This window comes from Trifolium pratense, linkage group LG2, assembly GCF_020283565.1.
Source record: "Trifolium pratense cultivar HEN17-A07 linkage group LG2, ARS_RC_1.1, whole genome shotgun sequence".
NCBI classification, from domain to species: domain Eukaryota; kingdom Viridiplantae; phylum Streptophyta; class Magnoliopsida; order Fabales; family Fabaceae; genus Trifolium; species Trifolium pratense.
This window is the reverse complement of record NC_060060.1, coordinates 16,441,614-16,466,044: the sequence shown is the minus strand read 5'-3', so window position 1 is coordinate 16,466,044 and position 24,431 is coordinate 16,441,614. Positions and strand designations below refer to the sequence as shown.

The 24,431-nt window shown below is 33.7% G+C and overlaps 2 protein-coding genes across 2 annotated transcripts; both read right to left on the bottom strand.

The window, feature by feature from the left end:
• Nucleotides 1-4,420: 4,420 nt before the first annotated feature.
• LOC123907623 (probable LRR receptor-like serine/threonine-protein kinase At3g47570) lies at nt 4,421-10,081 on the bottom strand. The gene is made up of 4 exons (XM_045957959.1): nt 9,416-10,081; nt 5,367-7,397; nt 4,903-5,253; nt 4,421-4,743 (listed from the first exon to the last, which is right to left on the bottom strand). The coding sequence occupies exons 1-4, from the start codon at nt 10,071-10,073 to the stop codon at nt 4,724-4,726; spliced, it is 3,060 nt and encodes a 1,019-aa protein (XP_045813915.1). The 5' UTR covers nt 10,074-10,081; the 3' UTR covers nt 4,421-4,723.
• A 2,828-nt stretch (nt 10,082-12,909) lies between these two features.
• LOC123907625 (putative receptor-like protein kinase At3g47110) lies at nt 12,910-13,882 on the bottom strand. The gene is made up of 2 exons (XM_045957961.1): nt 13,396-13,882; nt 12,910-13,248 (listed from the first exon to the last, which is right to left on the bottom strand). Exons 1-2 carry the CDS (start codon nt 13,877-13,879, stop codon nt 12,914-12,916), a joined length of 819 nt encoding a protein of 272 aa, XP_045813917.1. The 5' UTR covers nt 13,880-13,882; the 3' UTR covers nt 12,910-12,913.
• Nucleotides 13,883-24,431: the final 10,549 nt, after the last annotated feature.

The window sequence follows — 24,431 nt, the reverse complement described above, 5'->3', positions numbered from 1 at the left end:
CATCACAAGCTAGAACAACACAAGACATAACATCACAAAACAAACTTTTATGATATTGAATAATTTTTAATCTTATACGATGTTTGGTGAACAAAATGGTATTTAGGTATTTTAGACAACTTGTACTTGTGACAAAAAGTTGTGTTGTGGTTTAGTGAGGGACACAAATTTATGATTTTGTCGCGTCTCTTGCCTTCCAGTTTGTTCAATTCTTAAAACAGTTTTACAATTAAACACGATATAAATGAAGTTGTCCTGTCAAGTCATTTATATTTTTAGCAGATTAACCACACCCTATGTGATTGAATTTCAAGGTTATATTACTATGTTGTATTGGCTTTGGCTAACATGAACTATCGAATAATGTTGTGCATGGTGCACAAATTTCCAATAACACTATAACGAATACGAATTTTACAAAATTCACCGTTGGATTAAAAGATCATATCATATAGATCATCCATAATTGTTTTTAGAGAAATTGAAAATCATTTGATATGCTATTGAGACCCATCAAGATTAACGGTTTATGAGTGTTTATTGAATATCGTTAATTTTGATGAGTCTCAATAACATATCGAAAATGATTTTCAATTTCTCTAAAAAATATTATGAATGATCTATATCATATAATCTTTCAATTCAATGGTGAATTTTGTAAAATTCAGATTCGTTATAGTGTTATTGGAAACTTGTGCACCATGCATAACATTAGTCACTAGTTCATGTTAGAATTGGCCGTATTGTATTAGTTTGTACATTAAGTCATTAACTATTAAGATATTTTTTTTTGTTTTTTTAACGTCTTTCGAGAGGACTAGTTGCAATTGCAAGGACTTATGATGGGATTTTTGGATATGCTTTTCTTTCTTTGTTGGTGTGCTTATATGAATAAATTATGAGTGTGTTAAGTACTGAAAAGAATAACAGAAGCTAAAACAGCACAACACATTGCAGAACATTACAGACAAACTTTTATGTTATTGAACAATTTTTTGGTCTTATACGATGTTTGGTGAACAAAATAGTATTTAGATATTTTAGACAACTTGTACATGTGACAAAAAGTTATGACGTGGTTTAATGAGGGACAAAAATTTCTATTTTTGTCTGGTTTCTTGCCTCCCAATTCCTATAACAGTTTTACAATCAAACACGGTATAAATGAAGTTGTTTTGTCCAATCCCTTATTTATTAACAAATTAACCGAACTCTAACTTTCGAGGAAATGACCAACTACCATCATATTATATTACTATGTTGTATTAGTTTATACATTAAGTCATTAACTATTAAGATTTTTTTTTATTTTTAACTTCTTTCGAGAGAACTAGTTGCAATTGCAAGGACTTTGTGATGGGATTTTTGGATATGCTTTTCTTTCTTTATTGGTGTGCTTATATAAATAAATTATGGGTCCGTTTGATTTGTTAAAAGGGTAAGTACTGGACAGAACAACACAAGCTAGAACAGTATAACACATGACAAAACATCACCGAACAAATTTTTATGATATTGAACAATTTTTTGTCTTATACGATGTTTGGTGTACAAAATGATATTTTGGTATTTTAGACAACTTGTACTTGTAACAAAAAGTTGTGATGTGATTTAGTGATGGACAAAAATTTCTGGTTTTATCCCGTCTTGCCTCCCAATTTATTCAGTCCCCGAAACAGTTTTACAATCACAGTACAACTGAAGTCGTCATTTCCAATCATCTATCTTATTAGCACATCAAACGCACTCTATACGATTGACTTTCTAGGAAATAGCCAACTACCATTATATTACTATGTTGTATTAGTTTGTACATTAAGTCATTCACTATTAAGAAACCATTAACTTAAACCATATTACCGCACGACGAAAGAGATGTAATATATTGTATGTATATTATTTGACTTGATCAAACAAAAATGATTACTTGAATTTTTTTTCTGAAGTTGACAATTCAAAATACTCAAGATAAATAATAAAATTCATGTATGTGTCCTTGTCCATCGTGCTGGCTTCATTTGTTCTATATTAAAATTAAAATACTTGCATAAATTTATTTTGATTTATTCGATTTACAGACCTATTTGCTGCGTACAAATTAAGGAGTGGAGTGCAAGCAATAATGTAAAGGATGAATGATTAGTGAAGTCATCTGAAAATAAATTGATGAATAATGAATAAACTATCAATTTAGTTGTTAAACTATCATCCTCAATCTGATTTTCTCTTTAAACTATAGTAAGAAAAAAGAGTTTAATGGAGATGCATTGACTGTGTAAAATAATTTTACACAATCATCCAATAAAAAACTATCAATTTGTCATGTCATGAAAGTCAGGTGAAGTGGATGACGTTGTGGAAAACATGGTTGGTATAGGTTGACAATGTAAAATTATTTTACACTCAGTACATATTCCAATCTCTCCAGGTTCTGCAGCTTCTTTATGGGTTCAATTTCAAACCACTCTGTTGTTGCACTCACAAACATTCCTTGGGCGTGCCTTATACACATACCAAAAAAGGATGCGTCGATGTTGCACTTGAACCTTCCTGAGATTGGTTTGTGCCATTCTGCTTGTTGAGGAACCTGATGCATACTATTTGCTAGTGCGCGAACATTTTGGGCATTTCGCTAGCTTGTAATTAAGTGCCTAGCATGTTCACACACAGTTTGATCAGAGCCGGTGATGTTGCCCCATACTTGATTATTCGTCCACTTCCAAATACTCCATACCATGATGCTGAATAGCTCTTGTTGGGCCTTATCAAGCCTATGCAGAACTATAAACAGGTTGTCTGCAATATTATTGTTTACATTCAGACCTGCGCTAACCTGATACCAAAGTCATGCTTGTTGCCAACACTGAGTACTGTGTGGACAAAGAAACACCGTGTGCACACTGTCATCGTTACAGCCAGCAGAGTGCACCGAACATTGAACTCCACAACTGTTCAATCTAACAGGTGATTTACTTTGGTGGAATTTTTTTATCGCCAAATGTGGTTCCATACAACTGATTGAAACATAAGACATGAAAACACAATTGTCGTATAACTGATGTTGGCGGAAATTTGTGTATTAACTTTGATAGCATCATTTAATCAAACATTGTAATAAGACATAATGAAAGACCTGCTTCGTATATTTGAGTTTTTTGGAAAAGTCTCAGTCAATATTACTTGACTCCAAATCAACAGATAAATCACAAGTATAAAGAAGGCTATCTAGCTATCTGCCCCCTAGATCTTTGCTACTCTTATCAGGTGAAGGACGATATGCATGACATCATTACATTCCACACCACATGGTTTTATATTTAAGAAATTTTCATATTCTTTCTACCTTTGCATGCTGAAAGTAAGTTATAACCTAGGTACCTAACTAAAACTAGGATGGTAGCTACATCATTTTGTTCCATCAATTTGTATTTCTATTCATTTGTTTTATGGTAAGAAAATTTGTTTTCCTAATTTCAAATATTTCCATTAGAAATCTAGCGTATGCATATTCTATTCTTAGTAGAAACCTTCTGATCAATCATCTGCTTAAAATGCATTTACGTGTTGATATATATTTTTCATCTGAATATATTTTCTTCCAAACAGATAGACAAAGTAAATGATAGAGTCGTCAGAAGGGCTTCATGAAGAGTATCAAATTTAAATTTAAAAACATGTAACATGAAAATATTGGTAAGTTTAGATATAATCAGGGGAGATGCAAGTATAAGTACAAATGCAAAAATGCATTTCATGAAATGAAATATCAGACTAGGATCCAAGCAAACAAAACAAACTCTTTTCTGCTAGAGACTCATGTATAACTTTATAGTAACAAATGATCTTATTATAAACTATCTAAAAGACCATACAATCATGGTAGTTAAAATCGGGATTTTACATAAAATCGGAAAGGGGAAGTAAAATCGCAAATCGTACAATCGTAACATTAATCGTAAGATTATACAAAATTCATAAAACTCAAATATATGCATGTAAATTCATATATATGGATATAAAATTGCGTAAGACAAAGAAATCCTTAAATTACAATTGAATACTCTGTAAATTTAAATTTATTAGCATGAGAGTTTGAAGCCATTTTGAAATGAAACAGAAGAATGACAATGGAGAAGATTTTTTTGAGCAGACGCAAGCATAATCGCTAAATTGCTACAAGTTTTATGTGTGTACGTATAATCGTTGAGGCCAAACATAATCGCAAAATCGTAAGATTTTACTATTCAAATCGGGATTCCACCTGATTCCACAAAAATAGGATTATACGTGTACTCATAATCGCTGAGGGCAAACATAATCGAAAAATCGTAAGATTTTAGGATTAAAATCGGGATTTTAACTATCATGCATACAATATTACAGTGATTAGATCACCATTAATCTCATAATCGCGCAAGAGTTGAGTTCAAAGTTCAAACCATTAATTGGCCTATTACTAAAAATACATGAAACAATTGTGCGCCTGCAATTTTAGCTACAGTGGCAATTCTTAACAAAATGAAAATACATGACAAAGGAATGAAGATAAATTTGAGAGAAGTAACTTTCACTTTTATTGAATTAGAATGCAATACAACATTACTTATAGCAACTAGAAATCAACAAATGTTGCTGACTGAATATAGTTTCTCAACAAAAGTACATCATGCTGCATAACTTCTCTTTCCACAAATGACTTGGAAATTTAGTTCAACTTTATATTCTAATTATGAGTGCGAAAACCTGAAATTCAAATAAAGAAGCTCATTATTACGTTGTATTTTGTAGCTTAGGAATTTTGAAATGCACAATAAGATGACAAAAATTAAATTATAACTCCAACTGTAATTAATGCATTAGTTATGATTCAAATAAGCATATAAAAACATCAGTTTATCTCACCAGTGAGATAGGTCTTTTTGATTATGCTAAGGTCTCTAGTGACATCCACAATATTCATTCTTTCCTTCGATGATTCCATTGAACAACTAAGTCCAATCCTAAAAAGAGAAACTAAGCACTCCAAATTTTCAATGCTTCCATCTTCTGTCACTTTTGCATCTCTTGATATAATATGTGGGTAACAAATATTTCCAAGATTATCAGGAAATGAAATTGCAACAAAGTTATGCAGATTTTGACCATCTTTGAAAACTTCATCAGTGGGTCTTCTACCGGTAAGCATTTCCAACATAAGGATTCCAAAGCTATACATGTCACCACACGTGGACACTTCAGAACCCATTCCATACTCTAAAACATGTAGCGAAACAAGGGGATATTATGTCAGTAGTAAAATATTAAGTCTACACCAAAACTTAAAGAATTCAAAGAAACAATGGAATATTCATGAATTTAGCACATACCTGGAGGAGCATAGCCAACACTCCCTTTGATTCCAATTGTACTACTATTACCACAAATGGATGAGACAAGTCTTGATATGCCAAAATCACTCACATGAGCAACCATGTCTTCATCAAGAAGGACATTGCTTGGCTTTAGATCACAATGAATGACCAATTGCTCACATTCTTCATGAAGATAATGTAATGCAGAAGCAACATCAATAATGATGTTTAATCTAAGACTGAGGTCCAGTGATGTTGGAGTCTCTGCATTTAAAATCTCAGGATGCAACCATTGTTCTAAGCTTCCATTTTTCATGTAATCAAAAACTACAGCTTTAAATTCTTGACCTTTGTAATCTGTACTAGAACAACATGTTAAAACCTTAACTAAATTCCGGTGTCTAATGTTTCTGAGCACATTACATTCAACAAAGAAACTCTTGCGAGCTCCCTTCTTTTGGAGTTTAAGGACTTTCACAGCAACAACATTATCTTCTGAAACAAGATTTCCTCTGTAAACAGAACCAAAAGTTCCTGATCCGATCAAATTTCTAGTTGAGAAACCATCCGTTCCTCGATCTAAGTCTTGGTACGAAACCTTAGCTAGTTGATCAATTGTTGGTGAATCCAAATGTCGTTTTAGATTTCTTTTCCTCATCCAGTACATAGTTATGATAAATGAAAGTATGAGAAGAAAAGAAACCACACTAACGATCACTGCTATCAACCTGAATTTATGGTGTTTTGCATGTTTCCTACCCTTGATAAGGCATGGTGGTAGATGCAGCTGTGAAATACCACCACAAAGCTTATTGTTTCCAATAATTGCCACTTGAGTTGCATTTCCAAATACACCATCTGTCGGTACCTCACCTTCCAACATGTTGAAAGAAACATTGAAATGTTTTAGGAAAGAAAAATTTTGCAAACTTTTTGGAATTGCCCCAGTCAATTGATTTCTAGATAGATCTAAACTTTGAAGACCTTTGAGTGATGCCAAAGAGGATGGTATGATTCCTCTAAAGGAGTTCCCTTTCAAATTAAGATATTCTAAACTTATGCATTCACCAATGGTTCCAGGAATGTCACCCGACAAATGATTCTCAGAGACATCTAACCAATCAATATTTTTTAGCATACCCACTTCTTTTGGTAAGCTACCACTCAATGAGTTATGTGACAAGTCTAGTGTGTTTGATAATGATGAAATGTTAAAAATCTCTAAGGGTATGACTCCTTTGAGGTTGTTTTGTGAAAGAGTTAAGTATTGTAATTTTTGACAATTTCCAATATTTGGAGGAATATTACCTTCAAACATATTTTCATCTAGTCCCAAAGCATAAACTTGACTAAGGTTGCCTATGAAAGATGGTATAACCCCTGATAAATTGTTTCCGTACAATTCTAATATTTGTATCTTTCGAAATTTTCCAAAAGTAGTTGGAATTGTTCCTTGGAATTTATTATAGTCCAATGTCAAGAGACTCAAGTTAATTAGATTTCCTAATTCTATAGGAATTTGTCCATATATTTGATTAACCCCGAAATGTAATTGATCAAGTGTGGTGGACAAATTGCCTATAGAATTTTGCAAACTACCTCCAAAATTATTATTTGACAATTGGAGCATTTGCAACTTACTACAATTTGTCAATGAGTTTAAAAACTCCAAATCCTTTGTGGAATTGTCTCCTAAATTGTTGTAACCCAAACTTAGCACCCTCACACTTTGTAGCTTACCTAGATTTGAAAGTTGTCCGAGAAAATGGTTTTTAACAATATCAAATTTTGTCAAAGTAGAAGCATTTGCAATGGAAGTGGGTATATGACCTGAGAAATTATTTTCTCCGATTAAAAACATTTGGAGATTGGGAAGAGTGTGAAACATATTGGGTGGAAGAGTTCCATTAACATTATTGTATGCAGCTGAGATCATAATAAGAGATGACATATTATAAAGACAAGAAGGAAATGTACCCGACAATTTATTGACATGCACTGCTATTAACTTCAACTGTTTTAGGAAACACATTTCTCGCGGAATATTTGTTGGGGTTGATTGCAAATGTAAGTCCCACATTGCTAATGAAGGGAAAAAAAAGGTCAAAGAAATTATATTGAAGAAGTCCCACATCGCTTAGAATGGTGAAGCAATGGGGGAATCAAGGCTATATAATGGACCTAAGTTCTTTGTTTATAATTGCACCAGTCAGTAGCACTTTAAGCTTAAATCTGACTTTTTTGTTTTTCTCTTGTACTCTTGTATTAGAGGGTTGAGAGATGTAGTTAGGTATTTGCTTTGGAGAGTGTGGGTGTATTGGGGGCCAAAGGAAGGTTGAGGGTAGTCTATGTGTTGTAACAATTTTCACATAGTGTTTATTCTCTGGTTGTCGTTTTTGACAACGACCGTGGTTTTTTCTCCGGTTTGGAGTTTCCACGTTATATTCTTGTGTTGTTGATTGCGTTCTTTTATTTTCTCTATGCCGGTTTTTCCCAACAACTGGTATCAGAGCTCTTGGTTTGATCCAGGAGAGGGAGTTCCGCTGTGAAGTTTAGGCTAGAGAAAATTGATGTTTGGCTTGTGGAAAATCAAGTCAAGGATGTGGTGATGCAATCTGGGTTACACAAGGTCAGCCTGGAGAGGCGGTGGTAATAATACTCAACATCAGCCTGGAGAGGCGGTGATAAGAATACTCGGGTTACGTCTGAAACAACAACTTATTATGAGGATGCGGAGGTGCTAGTGGAAGTTGAGAATCGGTGGAGTGTTGAGTCATGGACTTTGGAAGCTCCTATCACATGTGTTTGAAGAAGAAATACTTTTGAATCCCTAGAGCTAGTTGAAGGTGGAGTTGTTCATCTTGGTGACGGAAAGCTTGTAAGGTTCAAGGTATGGGTGAGTTTCTTTTAACACAGTGCGAGGTATTTTCTTGAACTTTGATGCATAGATAGTAGGTAGATTACTTGTTAGATAGTTCTACTATTATTGGTTATGCATTTGTTACTAGTGGTGATTCTCATGTTTTGGTTAAGTTGTGGATCTTCGGGTGGGTACTTGTTAGTGACATGAGTTTAGTTGGACTAGTGAAACAAGGTTTACTAGGTGATGTAACTAAACTGGAATTGTCGGAGCCTAACAATGGCCTGAGGTGGTTTCACAGATGTTTGAAGTTGTTCAAGTGACACATGGGCATCAGTTGACATGGATGCAAGGTGTGTGATGATAGCGTGCGGGCATTGGTTGGCATTGATGCAAGGTATGCGGTTATCTCGATGGCTGATGAACTTCCGGAGAAAGCCAACATGGAAGTTCCACCATAAATTTTCAGCGAGGTTTCGAGATGAAATTCTTGGGATGACTTGATTCCAAGTGAAGAAAAATCTTGGGATGGTTTAGTTTCAAGTGAATAAAATTCTTGGGATGGTTTAGTTCCTAGTGGAGTATACTCTTTATGGTGGAGTATGATAATTTAATTTGTCGGTATAGACAATGAGAATTATGATTGTCGGTGAAGACAATGATTGTCGGTATAGACAATGGAAGCATAAGATAATGATTGTCGGTGTAGACAATGAATATTGAAGACCATTACAATCAAGGTGGAGATTGTTGGGGTTGATTGCAAATGTAAGTCCCACATTGCTAATGAAGGGAAAAAAAAGGTCAAAGAAATTATATTGAAGAAGTCCCACATCGCTTAGAATGGTGAAGCAATGGGGGAATCAAGGCTATATAATGGACCTAAGTTCTTTGTTTATAATTGCACCAGTCAGTAGCACTTTAAGCTTAAATCTGACTTTTTTGTTTTTCTCTTGTACTCTTGTATTAGAGGGTTGAGAGATGTAGTTAGGTATTTGCTTTGGAGAGTGTGGGTGTATTGGGGGCCAAAGGAAGGTTGAGGGTAGTCTATGTGTTGTAACAATTTTCACATAGTGTTTATTCTCTGGTTGTCGTTTTTGACAACGACCGTGGTTTTTTCTCCGGTTTGGAGTTTCCACGTTATATTCTTGTGTTGTTGATTGCGTTCTTTTATTTTCTCTATGCCGGTTTTTCCCAACAATATTTCCCACCAAGTCATTTTCACCCATCGAAAAAATAACAATGGATGATAGATTACTTATGGATGGTGGGATTTTTCCAGATAAATTGTTTCTTCCGATATAGAAAACTTGAAGCTTTTGAAGAGAACCAATTTGACTAGGTATTTTGCCAATCAAATTGTTTCCTTGTAAGTCTATGGTTTTGAGCTCATAGCACTTTGTCAAGTTTATAGGAAATTCCCCTGCCAATAAGTTGTTGAGTAGAAGGAAATACCGTAATCGTGACAAACGGCCCAATTCTTGTGGAATGTTTCCGTAGAATTTGTTGTTTCTAAGGTTAAGGAATCTCATATGAGAGAGATTGCCAACATATGGAGATATGGATCCATGCAACTTGTATCCTTCCAACTTCAACTTCGTAACTCTTTGATGCTTGGCATTGCATATGATTCCTTGCCAGTTGCAAAAGTGGGTTGAACTATTCCAAGAATCTAGGATGCCATATGGATCATTAGATATTAGTTGCTTGAATTGAAGCAAAGCCAAATGATCGGTTTGGTTTCCTAGTTCCATTGTCAAAGTTCTGTTTGGACCAAAACACATTAAGGTTAAGGTAATAAGATCAAGCAAATGAAGGTATGCGTACCAAGACATGGGTAATAAGAAAATATAAGGTTTCATTTGGTTGAGAAGCATGTTCCTTTCCTCTCTTTCGGTATGGATGGATTTAAATACTAGATGCATGTAGTTGTTGTGGCAGTTAAGTTCTACATTGCTTTAAAAAAAGTAGAGAAAGTAGAGGTTAAACACTTTATAAATGAGAGAACTCATAAACCTAACATCTTAAGGTTTTGAGTAAGAGTGTGGTATACAATTCACGGAAATATTTTTTTCTACCCCAACATATTTTTCAAAATGCCCATTATACCCTTATCAAATTTCAGTATATTTTAATATTTTTTATTTTGTCATTTTATAACTCTTCCGGTAGACTGATCACATCCCCGAAAAACTGTTCCGGTAAACTTTTATCTTTTCCGGTATGTTAATTTTACCGGAATATTTTTCTCAAAATATTCCGGTTTGAAAAAACTATCGATGTTTACCGAAATACTTTTAAAAAGTGTTCCGGTTCAAATCATATGCAGAATCAATTGTATTACATACCGGAACACTTTTTCAAAAGTGTTCAAAGTGTATCGATATGAAGTTTTTCGCTTACTCTCTCTTTTTCCCCTAACTCACACCGACATACTTTCTTTGAGTAGTGTAGAAAATGAATTTTTTTTTCAGTGTTACCTTATATATGAGGGTAGATTTGTTATTTCAATTCAATTTGTTGAGGTAAAGTGATAATTGTTTGGGTAGAAAAAAAATTGTCCCAACTCACTTGTATTGTTATTCTTGAACCCAATGTAGATCATCCCCGACCGCTCCCATGACCCATAAACCAATGCTTCAATGCGGTGGTTGGGTGGTAGTAATCTTGTTTGTCCTTTGGGTGGAAAACAAGGTCTCATCATAATGGAATTTGGTAATCGTTGTACTAATAAATATTTTTTACGTGCTTTATAATTTTAGCATTTTTATATAATTTTTTTTTCTATTTTTTGTCAATTTTAAATTTATATCTATTGTTAGTAATGTCTATTATTATTTATTGTAGAAAGAAAAATAAATAAAATGAAAAAAAAATAAGTAAGGCTATTTTATGAATAATTATTAAAAGTAATAAAATATATTATTTGTATTGTCAATAATGTCTATTAGTATTTATTGTAGAAAAATATAAATATAATATAATAATAAACAATTAAGCGTTTTAATGAAAAAGAAAAATAATTATATTAAAAGTAATAAAATTTTATTAGTTGTTTTGATTTTAAAAAGATAAATTATTTAATGCAGTCATTGTAAAATCATTAAGATATATCCCCTTTTTTCTTTTTTTCTTCATCTCAGAATTGTCAAAAGTGTTTATGGAATTTGAAGAATTTTATAGATATTCTCTCTAAGATAAATTACAAGTAAAATTAACTTTTTTAAAAATCATTGTATAATTAATATATCTAATATAAATATATATCAAGTACATAAATATACAATGAATCTAAAAACTAAATTTTACTAATAGAGTATATTGTCATGTTAAGACCAATAATACATGCATTTCTATTTGGTAGTATATAATTATTAAAATATTGATGTATTGGTTGGACATTAAATTGAACTAACTGGAAAAAAATTGTTGTAACAACCTAAGGCCCCATTTTAGGTCCCGGACCTGCCACCTCATCATGATCTTTTCTATTTGTAGAGTTTTTGTCTTTCGTAAAAATCAAACCATGTATCTTGGGGTTTAAGTACATGTTCAATACATTCCCACCTTTTGAACATGTTCTTGAACATTAGTAACTGTAAAAAAAAAATCTCTCAATATTAGGCAAGATTTGTGTGTTAAGAAGTGAAAATAAACAATAGCACAACAATACCCATCAACCGGTTTATTTTCTTGTAAAGAAGTGAAATACATGGTGCCGTAGCTAAACCAACCAAGATGCAATTATCTCTTACCATACTCCCAACCAAAATGTTTCAAATCAATCACAATGCTCCCAACCTATAACCTTGATTCTATTTGGAAGAACAAATGTCAGTTCAACATGGTTGGCTCACTTCTCAATTAAGAATAATGAAGATCAAGTGAGCCAAGTATGCTGATAAGGCATCCATTCCATCCATCCACCATCTTTTACTATACAGCACACTGGTGTGTCTCCCTTTGGTTTGGCTTCCTCCATCTCCATGCCAAAACTCTGTTTTCACCATTTAATCAACTGCCTTCTGTCAACAACAAAAATACACTATAAATTGATGTGGTGCACAAGTTTACTATTAATTCCTCACATAAAAAACCACTATTTTTTCTACACTACCCATATTTTTCTAAACTATAAATTAGCCACTACCCATATTTTTCAAATTAGGTGTCAAAACCGAACCGAGTATAATAATTTTTCCAAAGTAGTATTAATTGAATTAAAAGAGAATAGCAAACACAATCAAGTTGAAATAACAGTAGAAGCATATATTCAGTAGGTATAGTAGTAATGTAATAAAGATTACAATTGAGGAAGATTAAAGCATCCTATAAAAAAGAAAGCTAATCAGCAATTGATTCCCTTCGGAACATGATGGCGAACTGACAAGTTTAGTCCGATTGATAATGATGAAATGTTGAAAATGTCTAAGGGTATGACTCCTTTTAGGTTGTTTTGTGAAAGAGTTAAGATTTGTAACTTTTGACAAATTTCCAATATTTGGAGGAATATTCCCTTCAAACATATTTTCATCGAGTTCCAAATCATACAATTGACTAAGATTGCCTATGAAAGATGGTATAACCCCTGATAAATAATTTACGTACAATATTAACTTTTGTATCTTTTGAAACTTTCCAAAAGTAGTTGGAATTGTTCCTTCCAAATTGTTATAATCCATGGTCAAGAGATACAAGTTAATTAGATTTCTAATTCTATAGGAATTTGTCCATATATTTGATTACCCCCTAAACGTAATTGATCAACTGTGATGGACAAATTACCTACAGAATTTTGCAAACTACCTCCAAAATTATTATAGCCTAAAGAGAGTGATTGCAACTTACTACAATTTGTCAATGAGTTTAAAAACTCCAAATCCTTTGTGGAATTGTCTCCTAAATTGTTGTCTTCCAAATTAAGGAATCTAAGACTTTGTAGCTTACCTAGATTTGGAACTTGTCCGACAAAATGGTTTGTACCAAAGCCAAGTGTTGTCAAAGTAGAAGCATTTGCAATGGAAGTGGGTATATGACCTGAGAAATTATTTATTCCTAATGAAACAAATTGGAGATTGGGAAGAGTGTGGAACATATTGGGTGGAAGAGAGCCACTAAAGTTATTATCTGGAGCTGAAATTGCATTAAGAGATGACATATTATAAAGACAAGAAGGAAATTTACCTGACAATTTGTTGACATGAACTGCTATAATCTTCAACTGTTTTAGGAAACACATTTCTTTCGGAATATATCGCACCAAGTTATTAAAATCGATCGAAAAAATATTAAGGGATGAAATATTCCTTATGAATGGTGGAATTTTTCCTGACACATTGTTTTTTTCCATGGAAAGAGCTTGATGCTTTACAAGAGATCCAATTTGACTAGGTATTTTGCCAATCAGTTTGTTTCCACCTAAGTGCATAGTTTTGAGCTCCGAGCAATTTGTCAAGTTTATAGGAAATTCTCCGGACAACAAGTTGTTGTTTAGAAAGAAGTACCTTAATCTTAACAAATGACCCAATTCTTGTGGAATGTTAAGTTGTTGTCTCCAAGGTTGAGGAATCTGATATGTGAGAGATTGCCAACATATGGAGATATGGATCCATGCAACTTCAATTTTGTAACTCTTTGATGCTTGGGACTGCATATGATCCCCTGCCATTTGCAAAAGTGGGTTGAACAATTCCAAGAATCTAGGATACCATATGGATCATTAGATATTAGCTGCCTGAATTGGAGTAATGCCAAATGATCGGTTTGGTTTCCTAGTGCCATCGTCAAATTTCTGTTTGGACCAAAACACATTAAGGTTAAGGTAAAAAGATTAAGCAAATACCAGACATAGGTAATAATAAGAAAATATAAGGTTTCATTTGGTTGAAGAGCAAGAGGGTGTTTGATATTCAGGTGTTTGATATTCAGGTGTGGGGAATACAAAAGCTAAGCATGGATTTAAATACTAGAAGCAACATGTAGTGGGAAATGCAAAAGTGAAGTGATGGTATGGTAGTGCTGTGTGATAATTATGTGGAAATTTTAACACCAAATTTTCTACACTTATTGCTTTCCAATTTAATCCACTACTAACTTCATAGTGGATTTTATTAGTTCACAATGGTTTTAAAAAAGTTGTTTGGTAAAAAAACATTACATTTGTTGCTTAAAACATAGTATCTTTTTAGATAGATGAAATAGAAAGCCATTGAAAACTCACACACACTAAGTGGAGAGACCGAGGTTCGAACTCCAGTCATGACGTCCAACCTAATTTTTTATAAGCGCATATTGTTTTCTTATATACATATAGTGATTTGCTTATAAAGTATTTTCATTTCAATAAAAAAAAAAAGATTATAGTGTTGTCATAAATACTCAAACAACAGTGTTTAATAAATTAATAAAATGAAAAATACTTATAATATCTCATTCTATTTAATAAAATGATTATATATACTACAAGCATTACCACAAGCTACAAACCATGTTTTAGCAGGAATTACACCATTCAACGATCCTATCTTCTATTAATGATCCTTTCTTTGCCATCTCATTTGCTTCATAGTTTGCTTCCCACATAGATAGAATGCCCCACTGAGTTATAGAAGGCATGTTTCTTGGTGGAACTCTTCTATGCCTGAGTGATAAGTCCAAGTGGCTTTGGCCTGGTAGATAAACCTCAATGCTCACAATCATCATTTAGCCATTTCAATTCTGATGCAACCCAAACAGAGCCAACAATAACAAAGATGTACCAAACTTGTCTCAACTTATACAATTCATCCAAATTTGTTAATCTATAGTTATGAAATAGACTCAATTCCAAAGTATGCTAATATGATATAACTATACGCTATAAAAAAATACTATCAAATCCCCAACCAATGTACAAGGATGCGACCCTATAGCATCCAGCACTTACCCTCCTAAGATAACTTTGAGTATCCGTTTAAACTGTCACATTTTATGGAGAAAAAAATAAAACAGAGAAAATGACACTTATCCTCATAGGAATGCTCAAAGTTAAGGCATCATTTATTCCCTTTGTTAATCCAAATTTTAAACATGACAAACTTAGTTAGTGGTAATACTAAACCTTTGAAAATTGAACGTACAATATGATTAATTCAGAAGCAATACATAAAGTCGCCGAGAACATAGCATTTTTTTTTGTCAAGTAGCCTAGTGGCTAGAAAATCCACCTTAAAGGTGAATAAGTGGAGTGTCCCGAGTTCGAACCCGGGCTCCTGCACATATAGTGCGATGTCCCTATCAACTGAGCTAAGCTCACAGGGACAGCCGAGAACATAGCATGTTATGCTCTACAGAAAGGGCAACTAGGAATCTAGGGTGAGAAGCCAACATATCCACACACTCAGAAAGATAACATGTTCACATTCTGTTAACACCTTCACCTTTTCATTATCTTGGAAAATACTTGAACATATGCAGCATTCCTTCTTATTCTCAAACCCAGTACCATCAAAACCACAATGTTTCAAATCATTCCCAATGCTCCCAAACAATGCACCTTGATTCTATTTCAGTCTTAACTTTCCAATCAAACCAACCCAATTTATCAATTCAAGAAAACCAATGTACTATGGAATCAAAGCATCCAAGTTTTGGGGAAACAATTATAGGGTCTGTTTTTATGGATCACACAACAGTTATAACTAAAGCTCGCAAGTAATGTATCTTACCACATTGAGCATATACTTTTACTTAATATTTACTATTATTACTATTTAAGTTAATTGTTTTTTAATCAAGAACCAAACCCTACAGTTAAATGCCTTTGATGCACTAGAATATAATTTACTTAAAGTTGTTCAACATTATAAGACTATTATTACCTTTGCAAGTGCATCATTAATACCTGCTGGCACATGCATTTCAAGCAACACATTGATAGATTTGGCAGCCTTAAAAACTTGACGTACCACCTTTCCCTAATGAACCAGTCTCTTTCAGCTCCCAACCAAAATGTTTCAAATCAATCACAATGCTCCCAACCTATAACCTTGGTTTGGAAGAACAGATGTCAGATCAACATGCTTGGCTCACTTCTCAGTTAAGAATATTGGTGATTAAGTGAGCCAAGCATGCTAATAAGGCATCCATTCCATCCATCCACCATCTTTTACTATACAGCACACTGGTGTGTCTCCCTTTGGTTTGGCTTCCTCCATATCTCCATGCCAAAACTCTGTTTTCACCATTGAATCAAGTGCCTTCTGTCAACAACAGAAATCCTACAATATAAACTATTGTTTCTGCGCTATAAATTAGTCAATACCCATATTTTTCTAAACTATAAATTAGCCACTACACATGTTAAATTGGATTTTTCAAATTAGTTGTCCAAACCGAACCGAATATAATACCAAACTACCTTTCTAAAGACTACAAATAATGAAGATATATTAATCAAAATCAAACTTTTTCACATATAAGGTTTCTTTTATGCAGGATCAAATCAAGTTAAAAAGATAGAGTAAAACTAACCAATCAGAAATCCTAAGTAAAAAAGAATTTGAAAAGGATGAAATGATCCTAATGAGTAATTCAAGAATTTTACTTTCTCTGGTGTTAGTGTTATATCCACCAATATCACATTTCTTACGAAAGCTAGCAAAAGTAACAAGCCTTAACCTATTTCAAAGATGCACTGATATATTCAAGAGTCATGGATAGTAGTCAATAAGATGCATGCATCACTTTCATCGAAATATAGAAAAGAAATACACATATGTTATGAGTAATTTCAATGTGAATGAATGAATCATGGAAGTCAAATATTTAACATTTATATATTGATCATATACCGTAACGGCACATAGTAATTGTTTGTTAACGTAATGAAAATTACAATCGATGAAAATTAAAAGTATCCTAAAAAAAGAAAGCTAATCATCAGCAATTGATTCCCTTAGGAACATGATGGTGAAGTGCAAATTGATATATGCATTCGGCACGGTGAGTCTCATTGCAACTTGCTTCAAAGTCTGCAAAAGCCACAAAAAGCTTCTGAGCTTCTTCATCATCAACAATCCTATTTGGGTCTTACCAACAATATCCGGCCCAATTATTTATTTATCTACTTCTATATTTTTTTTTTTTTGTACAATTTATTTATCTCCTTCTATTCTAATCTAATCTAATATCTTTATATGTTTATATATCTAATCTAATCTAATATCTAATATTTTATATCTTTATATCTTTATTTATCTTTATATATCTAATCTAATCTAATATATTTATATCTATATCTTTATATATATCTTATATATTTGTATATAGTTATAAAGTCTCCAAGTAACTCTGATTTAACCTTAATCTTAACTCTAATAATTCATATTAAAATGATAAAAAAATTCCTCAGCAAAATTCGAACTCATAACCTCTCAATTACACTTCTTATTTGGTTTACCACTAAGTCGTATCAATTAATTTGATATATTTTGTAACCAACATATAATCAATATGCGTTAAATGCACAATTTTTCTTATCCTATATATTTATTGTTTTATATCACCTGCCACGTTTTTTTCCTTTTTTTTTTAGATACAAATCCCTTTTATTTTTTATCTACAAATCCAATTTTATGTATGTAATCCAAATTCAAATTACTCCATTTTATTTGTTACTTCTCACACTTTTATATCAAATTAATGTATTTGTTTGCAATAAGTCATTTCACATTGGTAACGATTTTAACACTTTTATTGATTTTATTTTTGGGGCGCAGTCATGTTGCCAAAAATGTTTTCATCGAATTTTTGTGACAGTGTAAATCATATGTTACACTAATTGATCCAAACGGAATTCAATTTGATGTTTTCGTTGAAAAAATTAATGGCATTATATATTTAACACATGGATGGTCTGTGTTGCCTGATTTTTATAATATCCAGTTTGGTGTTTGAGTGATTTTGTTATACACTGGATGATTCAGTTTGGACTGATTTTGAAGGACAAATTTGATTGTGTTATTCATCCTCCTAAGTTTACTCCTTCTATGAAATTTAATTTGGATAAATTTAATGTTCCATCATATTTCCCTGATCATCTGCCAAAATCAACTTAAATTTTAACGTTTTCTCATAACACTTGCATTAAAATTTAAAAAGAATTTGATTGATATGATGTGAAAACTGGATTTTTGGTGAGTTTTTTTATTTATATTTTTATGGGTCAACTGGTTCGTTTTTTACTTTTTGTTGTCTCTCTACAAAATTACGTGTTTTTATTCTATTAATCATCATTTCTATTTTCATCATGATTTAGAATTCAACTTTATTATTCAAATGTCTATATAACTTTATTTATAATTTTTCAAATACTCTTTTTTTTTTCACATGGTTCAAATACTAATTGCAAATTATAATTTTATATTTGTAGGTCGTTATGTGTTAAATGTTAATATTGTTCCTTTCACAAATATCGACTAAATGTGATTCTACGATTCTTTGTTTACAAACTAAATAGTGATCATACTTTCAATTTGTTGGTTATTTAATTTTGACACTTTAATGTGTATTAAATTTTCCACTATAATTTTACCTCATTGAAAAATTGTGAACAACACTAAGTAAAATAATATATAGTGAGAGTCACTCTCAAATGAACATGTAGAAATATAACTAAAATATTGTCACACACATGGAGAATCATTATAACACTTGTTATTTTATTTTTTATTTGTTATGACAATAGTGTTTGAAACACTTAGTTATTATTCTTCGGGTAACAACATTATTAATGTATGTATGAGAAAAAAAAAAATATAATAACACTATGCTATTTATATATTGAAAATAATATTATTTTTCACATTTAAGTCGGGAAAGATTTTAAATTTAAGTGATTGTGTTAAATGTTTATTTGTAAATTCTACATTTACTAATTTAAATTTTATATATACGGCATAATAAAAAACCCGGGTCAAAGTCTAGTAGTAGTAACTAATAAACCTCACAATCTAATATATCTAATATAATAATAAAATTGATTACTACCGGTCTGATAATAACAATCCTATTTGGGCCTTACGATCAATCCGGCCCAATTGTTTTTTATTTTTTTTTATTTTTTTAAAAGTAATTATTTATTTTATTAATACAACCTAATATAAACAAAAAAAACCAAATGAATATGTAGAATTTAAGTATTATATTTATTTTTTAATACAACCTAATATTTTAAGTATTAAATAGACTTAATTGGTATTTATTATATATATAATAAAATATAATACTGAAAAGAATCTCTAACAAAAATATTATTATTAACAAGAATATTATAAAAAAAAAAATACTAGTTGTTATAAAATTTTCACATTACTTTTACGTATCTCTATGGTTAGTTATAATGAATTGAAATTTTAATTTTTTTTTTTATTGTTTGATCAAGATCGAACAACCAATAACAGTGATTGTATAACTGCGTGAAAGTATTGTCTGCTTGGAAATACATTTGTGCATTAACTACATGACACAATTACTCACCTAGACTGTTTGATTTAAAATCGATGAATGGGATTATTTATAATTGATTTAATAACATGTAATCTTAAGCATCTAATCTCAAATCCACGAAAGACATTTATTACAACGAGATATTTTGTAAATACAAAGAATGAAGATCCTACTATTTTTTATGTCAAAAAAAAGATCCTACTGTTTTTATTTTTTTGGAAAATGTTAACCAGTGTCATGGGGCACTAGTTAAGGAGCTAAATAAGATATGTAAATTACTTCTTTTGGTATTCTTAATTAGTGCCTAAGAGCACTAGTTAGTAGCATGACCCTTATTTTTTATTTTTTTATAAAATGAAGATCCGACTATGTTTAATCCATTTACATAAATGTAGTTAGATGAAAGAAATAATTTTATTTTAACTAAAAAATAAACGCAATTTTCAATTTCAATAGTACTTGAAGTTTGGTCCCTATATTTTCACAAAATTTTCGTTTTAGTCCTTGAAGTTTGTTTTCAAACTTTTTAGTCTCTGAAGTTTAATTATTCAATGGTTTTAGTCTCTTCTGTCCACATGTGTTTAATGGAGGATGACGTGGCACAATCACATGTATATTTTATTTTTATTTATCTTTTTGGCTTGCCATGTCACTAATCATTTTTTTTTCAAAATTTTATTAAATTCTTTTTTCAACTTTTTTTTTTTCAGTTTTTTTTTTATAAAATTTTTGGCACCTCCAATCCCAATTAAAAGGAAAACAAATCCCTAATTATTTGCAATTTCTTTTCTAATTAGTTGGTTTTGTTATAACTAAATTTTTATGAATGAAAGAGTATAGAAAAATAAATTTAGTTAATTAATAATTAAATTGAGAAAAAGAAAATTAGGTTTATGGTCTTTTAACAATTTGGTTATGATGACGAATCGTCACACTCTCTAATCCATGCCTATTTTAGCAACATTAGATGCATTTTAGTAGGTTTTTAGCAATAAATATAAGAGAAATCTAACCATAAGCTTGATTACTTGTTTTGCAAGAAAACAGGAAAAATTGCAGGAAATGGAGGATTTTCACTACGCTGGGGGCGTAGCCCATCACGCGCCGCGTGATGGAGCTCACAGGGAGCCAAGATTTTTACTCTGATCACGCGCGGCGTGATGCCTTACCACGCGCGGCGTGAAGCTTTGTTGAAGATGAAGATTGCTCTCTGACTTGATCACGCGCCGCGTGATTCTGTTATCACGCGCGGCGTAGTTGATGGATTTGCAACCACGCGCGGCGTGATAGATCTGGCGCGCGGCGTGGTTGCCTTCTGTATATATAGTTTCTGCATAATTCTGTTTTCTTGGTTGGAAAATTCTGCAAATCTGATCTACATTCTGGTTTGGAACTTCAAGATTGGGATTCAAGACTCCAGAGGATAGCTCCAAGCACATCGATAGCATGGATTCACAAGCCATGACATTGAAGCTCGGACGCGAACAAGGGGAGATGAGGAGCTAAGTTCTTCGGAGGTAGGATCTAGGATAGCCTAGGATGTAGATAGACCTCATGTAATCTGCTATATGTGTAAGAAACTACTCTGTTCATAGTGTTGATTTAATGCAATTCCATGTTTAATGCTTTATAATCCTTCATTAGTGTTGTAATGATTTCGAGTTAAGTCACGTGCGAGAGTATTGATTTAATTTCTGAACTGAATTGCATTAAGCGCTCGAGTGTCTCCGGTCGAGAGATTGAGGCATAGAGTGTAGCGAACGATTGACGCGCGTTAATATCATTCGTTGTAGGTAGCTTCCGCCCGAGAGATCGGGGGAGTATCGACAACGAATAGAGTGGATTTTGACAAGAGATTGCGATTCACTAATTTGTCGATCTAGTTGTTAACACTTGAGTAGATTCCTATGATATAGTAGATTGCATGTGGTTTAACTATAGACTAGGCGATTCCGATGATTCTACCTCACTTTTCCATTATATCAAAGCACGTTTTCTAACAATTCATCACTCAACATACCCCCAATTTATGTGTATTTCTTGCATAATGTCTATGAGCACTATTCGACTAGTTTGATCACACAATCCCTGTGGATCGATATTTTTATTACTACGTGGTAATTCGTTCACTTGCGAAAATTATCCATCAAGTTTTTGGCGCCGTTGCCGGGGATTGTGATTGATTCGACAAGGCGATAGTGTTCATATTTTCTGTGTTTTCTTTATTTTTCTGTTTTATATTTATCTCCCGGAGCGTTCTACTTGTGTGTTTCATTGTGCATGCGGAGAACAGGTCCTCAAGAGCTGCAATTTGATCCAGAGATTGAAAAGACAGCTCGCGCAATTCGAAAGGCAACAAGGGAAGCTCAAGCTTCAAGGGAAACAGCTTTGCTAAGGGATACACCGGACTGTCAAGGACGGACTGCAGCAACAATGGAAGAAGAGCAGGTTCCACCGGTTCCTCAACCGCCAAGGCGTACCCTTGGTGATTATGGGAGGAGAGACAATGACGCGTTGGCAAATCAAGGCTTTCAGCCGGCGAATCCTGTCTCATTCGACATCAAGAACACGGTCCTTTCCGCCCTAAAGGAAAATCCTTATTCGGGATCGGAAGCTCAATGCCCGAACCTACACTTGTCTCACTTCTATGAAGCCTGCGACTATACCGATCCACCGGGGGTGAGCGAATCGGACAAAAGACTGAGGTTATTCAAGCATTCTCTCACCGGCCGTGCTAAAGATTGGTTAGACACGATACCCGCCGGAACTATTGAGACTTGCAGACAGCTGGAGCGGAAGTTCTTAGATCGTTACTTCCCTATTCATAAGTTCCTAGAAAGAAGGGCTGAAATTAGCAACTTCGAACAAGCGGATGGGGAGACGTTGTATGATGCTTGGGAGAGGTTCAACGTTTGTCTTAAAAGGTGTCTGAATCACGGTTTCGATGGCCACAATCAGATGCAAATGTTTACCCAAGGTTTGAGGGTTCAAACGCGAATGATACTTGACGCATCAGCCGGTGGTTCGTTGAAGAACCGTGACGAAACTGAAGCAAGAGAATTGGTGGAAAGCATGGCTCAAAACGAGTATAGAGCTACTAATGATAGAGGAGCCAAAAAGAAAGGCGGAGTGTTGGAATTGGATACTCAAACAGCACTATTGGCACAGCAAAAGCTCATGACTAGCCAAATGGAAGCAATGATGAAGCTGCTGTCCAATCCACAAGTTCAATCTTCTCCAATAGGTAAAATTGACAATGTGCGCTGTGATTTTTGTTTGCAGGACCACCCAAATGGCGGATGCTTCCCGGAGGGTTCAGAGGAGGCTCGCTACTTAGCCAATTTCCGGAAGCCGTACAACAACAATAACAACGGTTCCGGGTGGGGGAACGGTATGCAAAGTCAGGGTGCACCGCAACAGCAGCAAAGGCCTCCGTCAAGGATGGAAGAGACTCTAAATCAGTTCATGCTCATGACCCAAAGCAACTTTGAAGCGATGAAATCGAGTCAAGCAACCTCTAACAAGAATCATGAAGCTTCTATAAAGAATCTTGAGGTGCAAATGGGTCAGCTGTCAAGACAGTTTTCTATGTTGCAAAATCAAGGAGGTTTCGGTGGAAACACTCATGATAATCCGAAAAATGAAACTTGCAATGGAATCACTTTGAGGAGTAGAGAGATACCGGAACGGCCAGCTGTGGAGAAGCCCTTGAAAATAAGCAAGAGGATGTAGTCGAAAAGGAGAGAGTTGAAGGAGAAGTGGAAAATGAAATTATGTCTAAGGAAGTGGAGATTAGTGAGGATGAAGTAGAAGAAGTTGAAAAACAGAGGGCGATAAAAGAAAAAGAGAGTAAGAAGATAGAGAAAGGTAAATGAGTTGATGAATCGCCATATGCTAGGATGCCTTTTCCTAGGAGAAAGAAAGTTAAGAATCTTGAGCGGGAGAAGGAGTTCAAGAAGTTCATGAAGGTGTTGAACAAGCTTGAGATGGCTATACCATTGGTTGAGGCTTTGGAGCAAATGCCGAGTTATGCAAAGTTTTTGAAGGAGCTGCTCACAAAGAAAAGAAAACCATTAGATGATGAAATGGTAAGTATGACGGAAGAGTGCAGCGCTCTAATCCAAAGGAAGCTACCTCAGAAAAAGAAAGATCCGGGGAGCTTTACAATTCCATGTTCCATTGGAACGCTCACTATTGAAAAAGCTTTGTGTGATTTGGGGGCTAGCATAAATTTAATGCCGTTATCAATGATGAAGAAGATACCGGGAGCGGTAGCAAAGCCGACAAAGATGACTCTCTCTTTGGCGGATAGATCGATTGTGCATCCGGAAGGTATTCTCCATGATGTGCTAGTTAGAGTTGCTGGGTTTGTGTTTCCCGCAGATTTTGTGGTCTTGGACATAGAGGAAACTAGGGATTGGGAGCCCTTGCTCCTTGGTAGACCCTTCTTAGCAACTAGCCGTGCCCTAATCGATGTAGAGATGGGCGAGCTCATGCTAAGGACCGATGATCAGCAGGTCACATTCAATGTCTTTGACAAGATGGAGTGTGATGATGGAGACCCACAATGTTTTAAAATCCAGGTTTATGATCATATAGTTAAACATGCTCTTAAGTTACCTTGGAATGCACACTACTTGCCACATGGTGGCACTTCTTTTCCTTAACCCTTAGGGGTATGGAACGTCAAGCATCGGGACGTTAAACAAGCGCTGGTTGGGAGGCAACCCAAC

What these genes read in the sequence shown, in the direction of transcription:
- LOC123907623 (XM_045957959.1), bottom strand. Translation starts at nt 10,073, where the DNA reads ATGAAACCTTATATTTTCTTATTACCCATGTCTTGGTACGCATACCTT. An exon ending in TGTTGGCTATGCTCCTCCAG is followed by an intron (nt 5,254 to 5,366) that starts GTATGTGCTAAA and finishes TACATGTTTTAG; the next exon opens with AGTATGGAATGGGTTCTGAA. An exon ending in CAAAAAGACCTATCTCACTG is followed by an intron (nt 4,744 to 4,902) that starts GTGAGATAAACT and finishes TTTGAATTTCAG; the next exon opens with GTTTTCGCACTCATAATTAG.
- LOC123907625 (XM_045957961.1), bottom strand. Translation starts at nt 13,879, where the DNA reads ATGGCAGGGGATCATATGCAGTCCCAAGCATCAAAGAGTTACAAAATT. An exon ending in TCATGTCAACAAATTGTCAG is followed by an intron (nt 13,249 to 13,395) that starts GTAAATTTCCTT and finishes ATAATTTCTCAG; the next exon opens with GTCATATACCCACTTCCATT.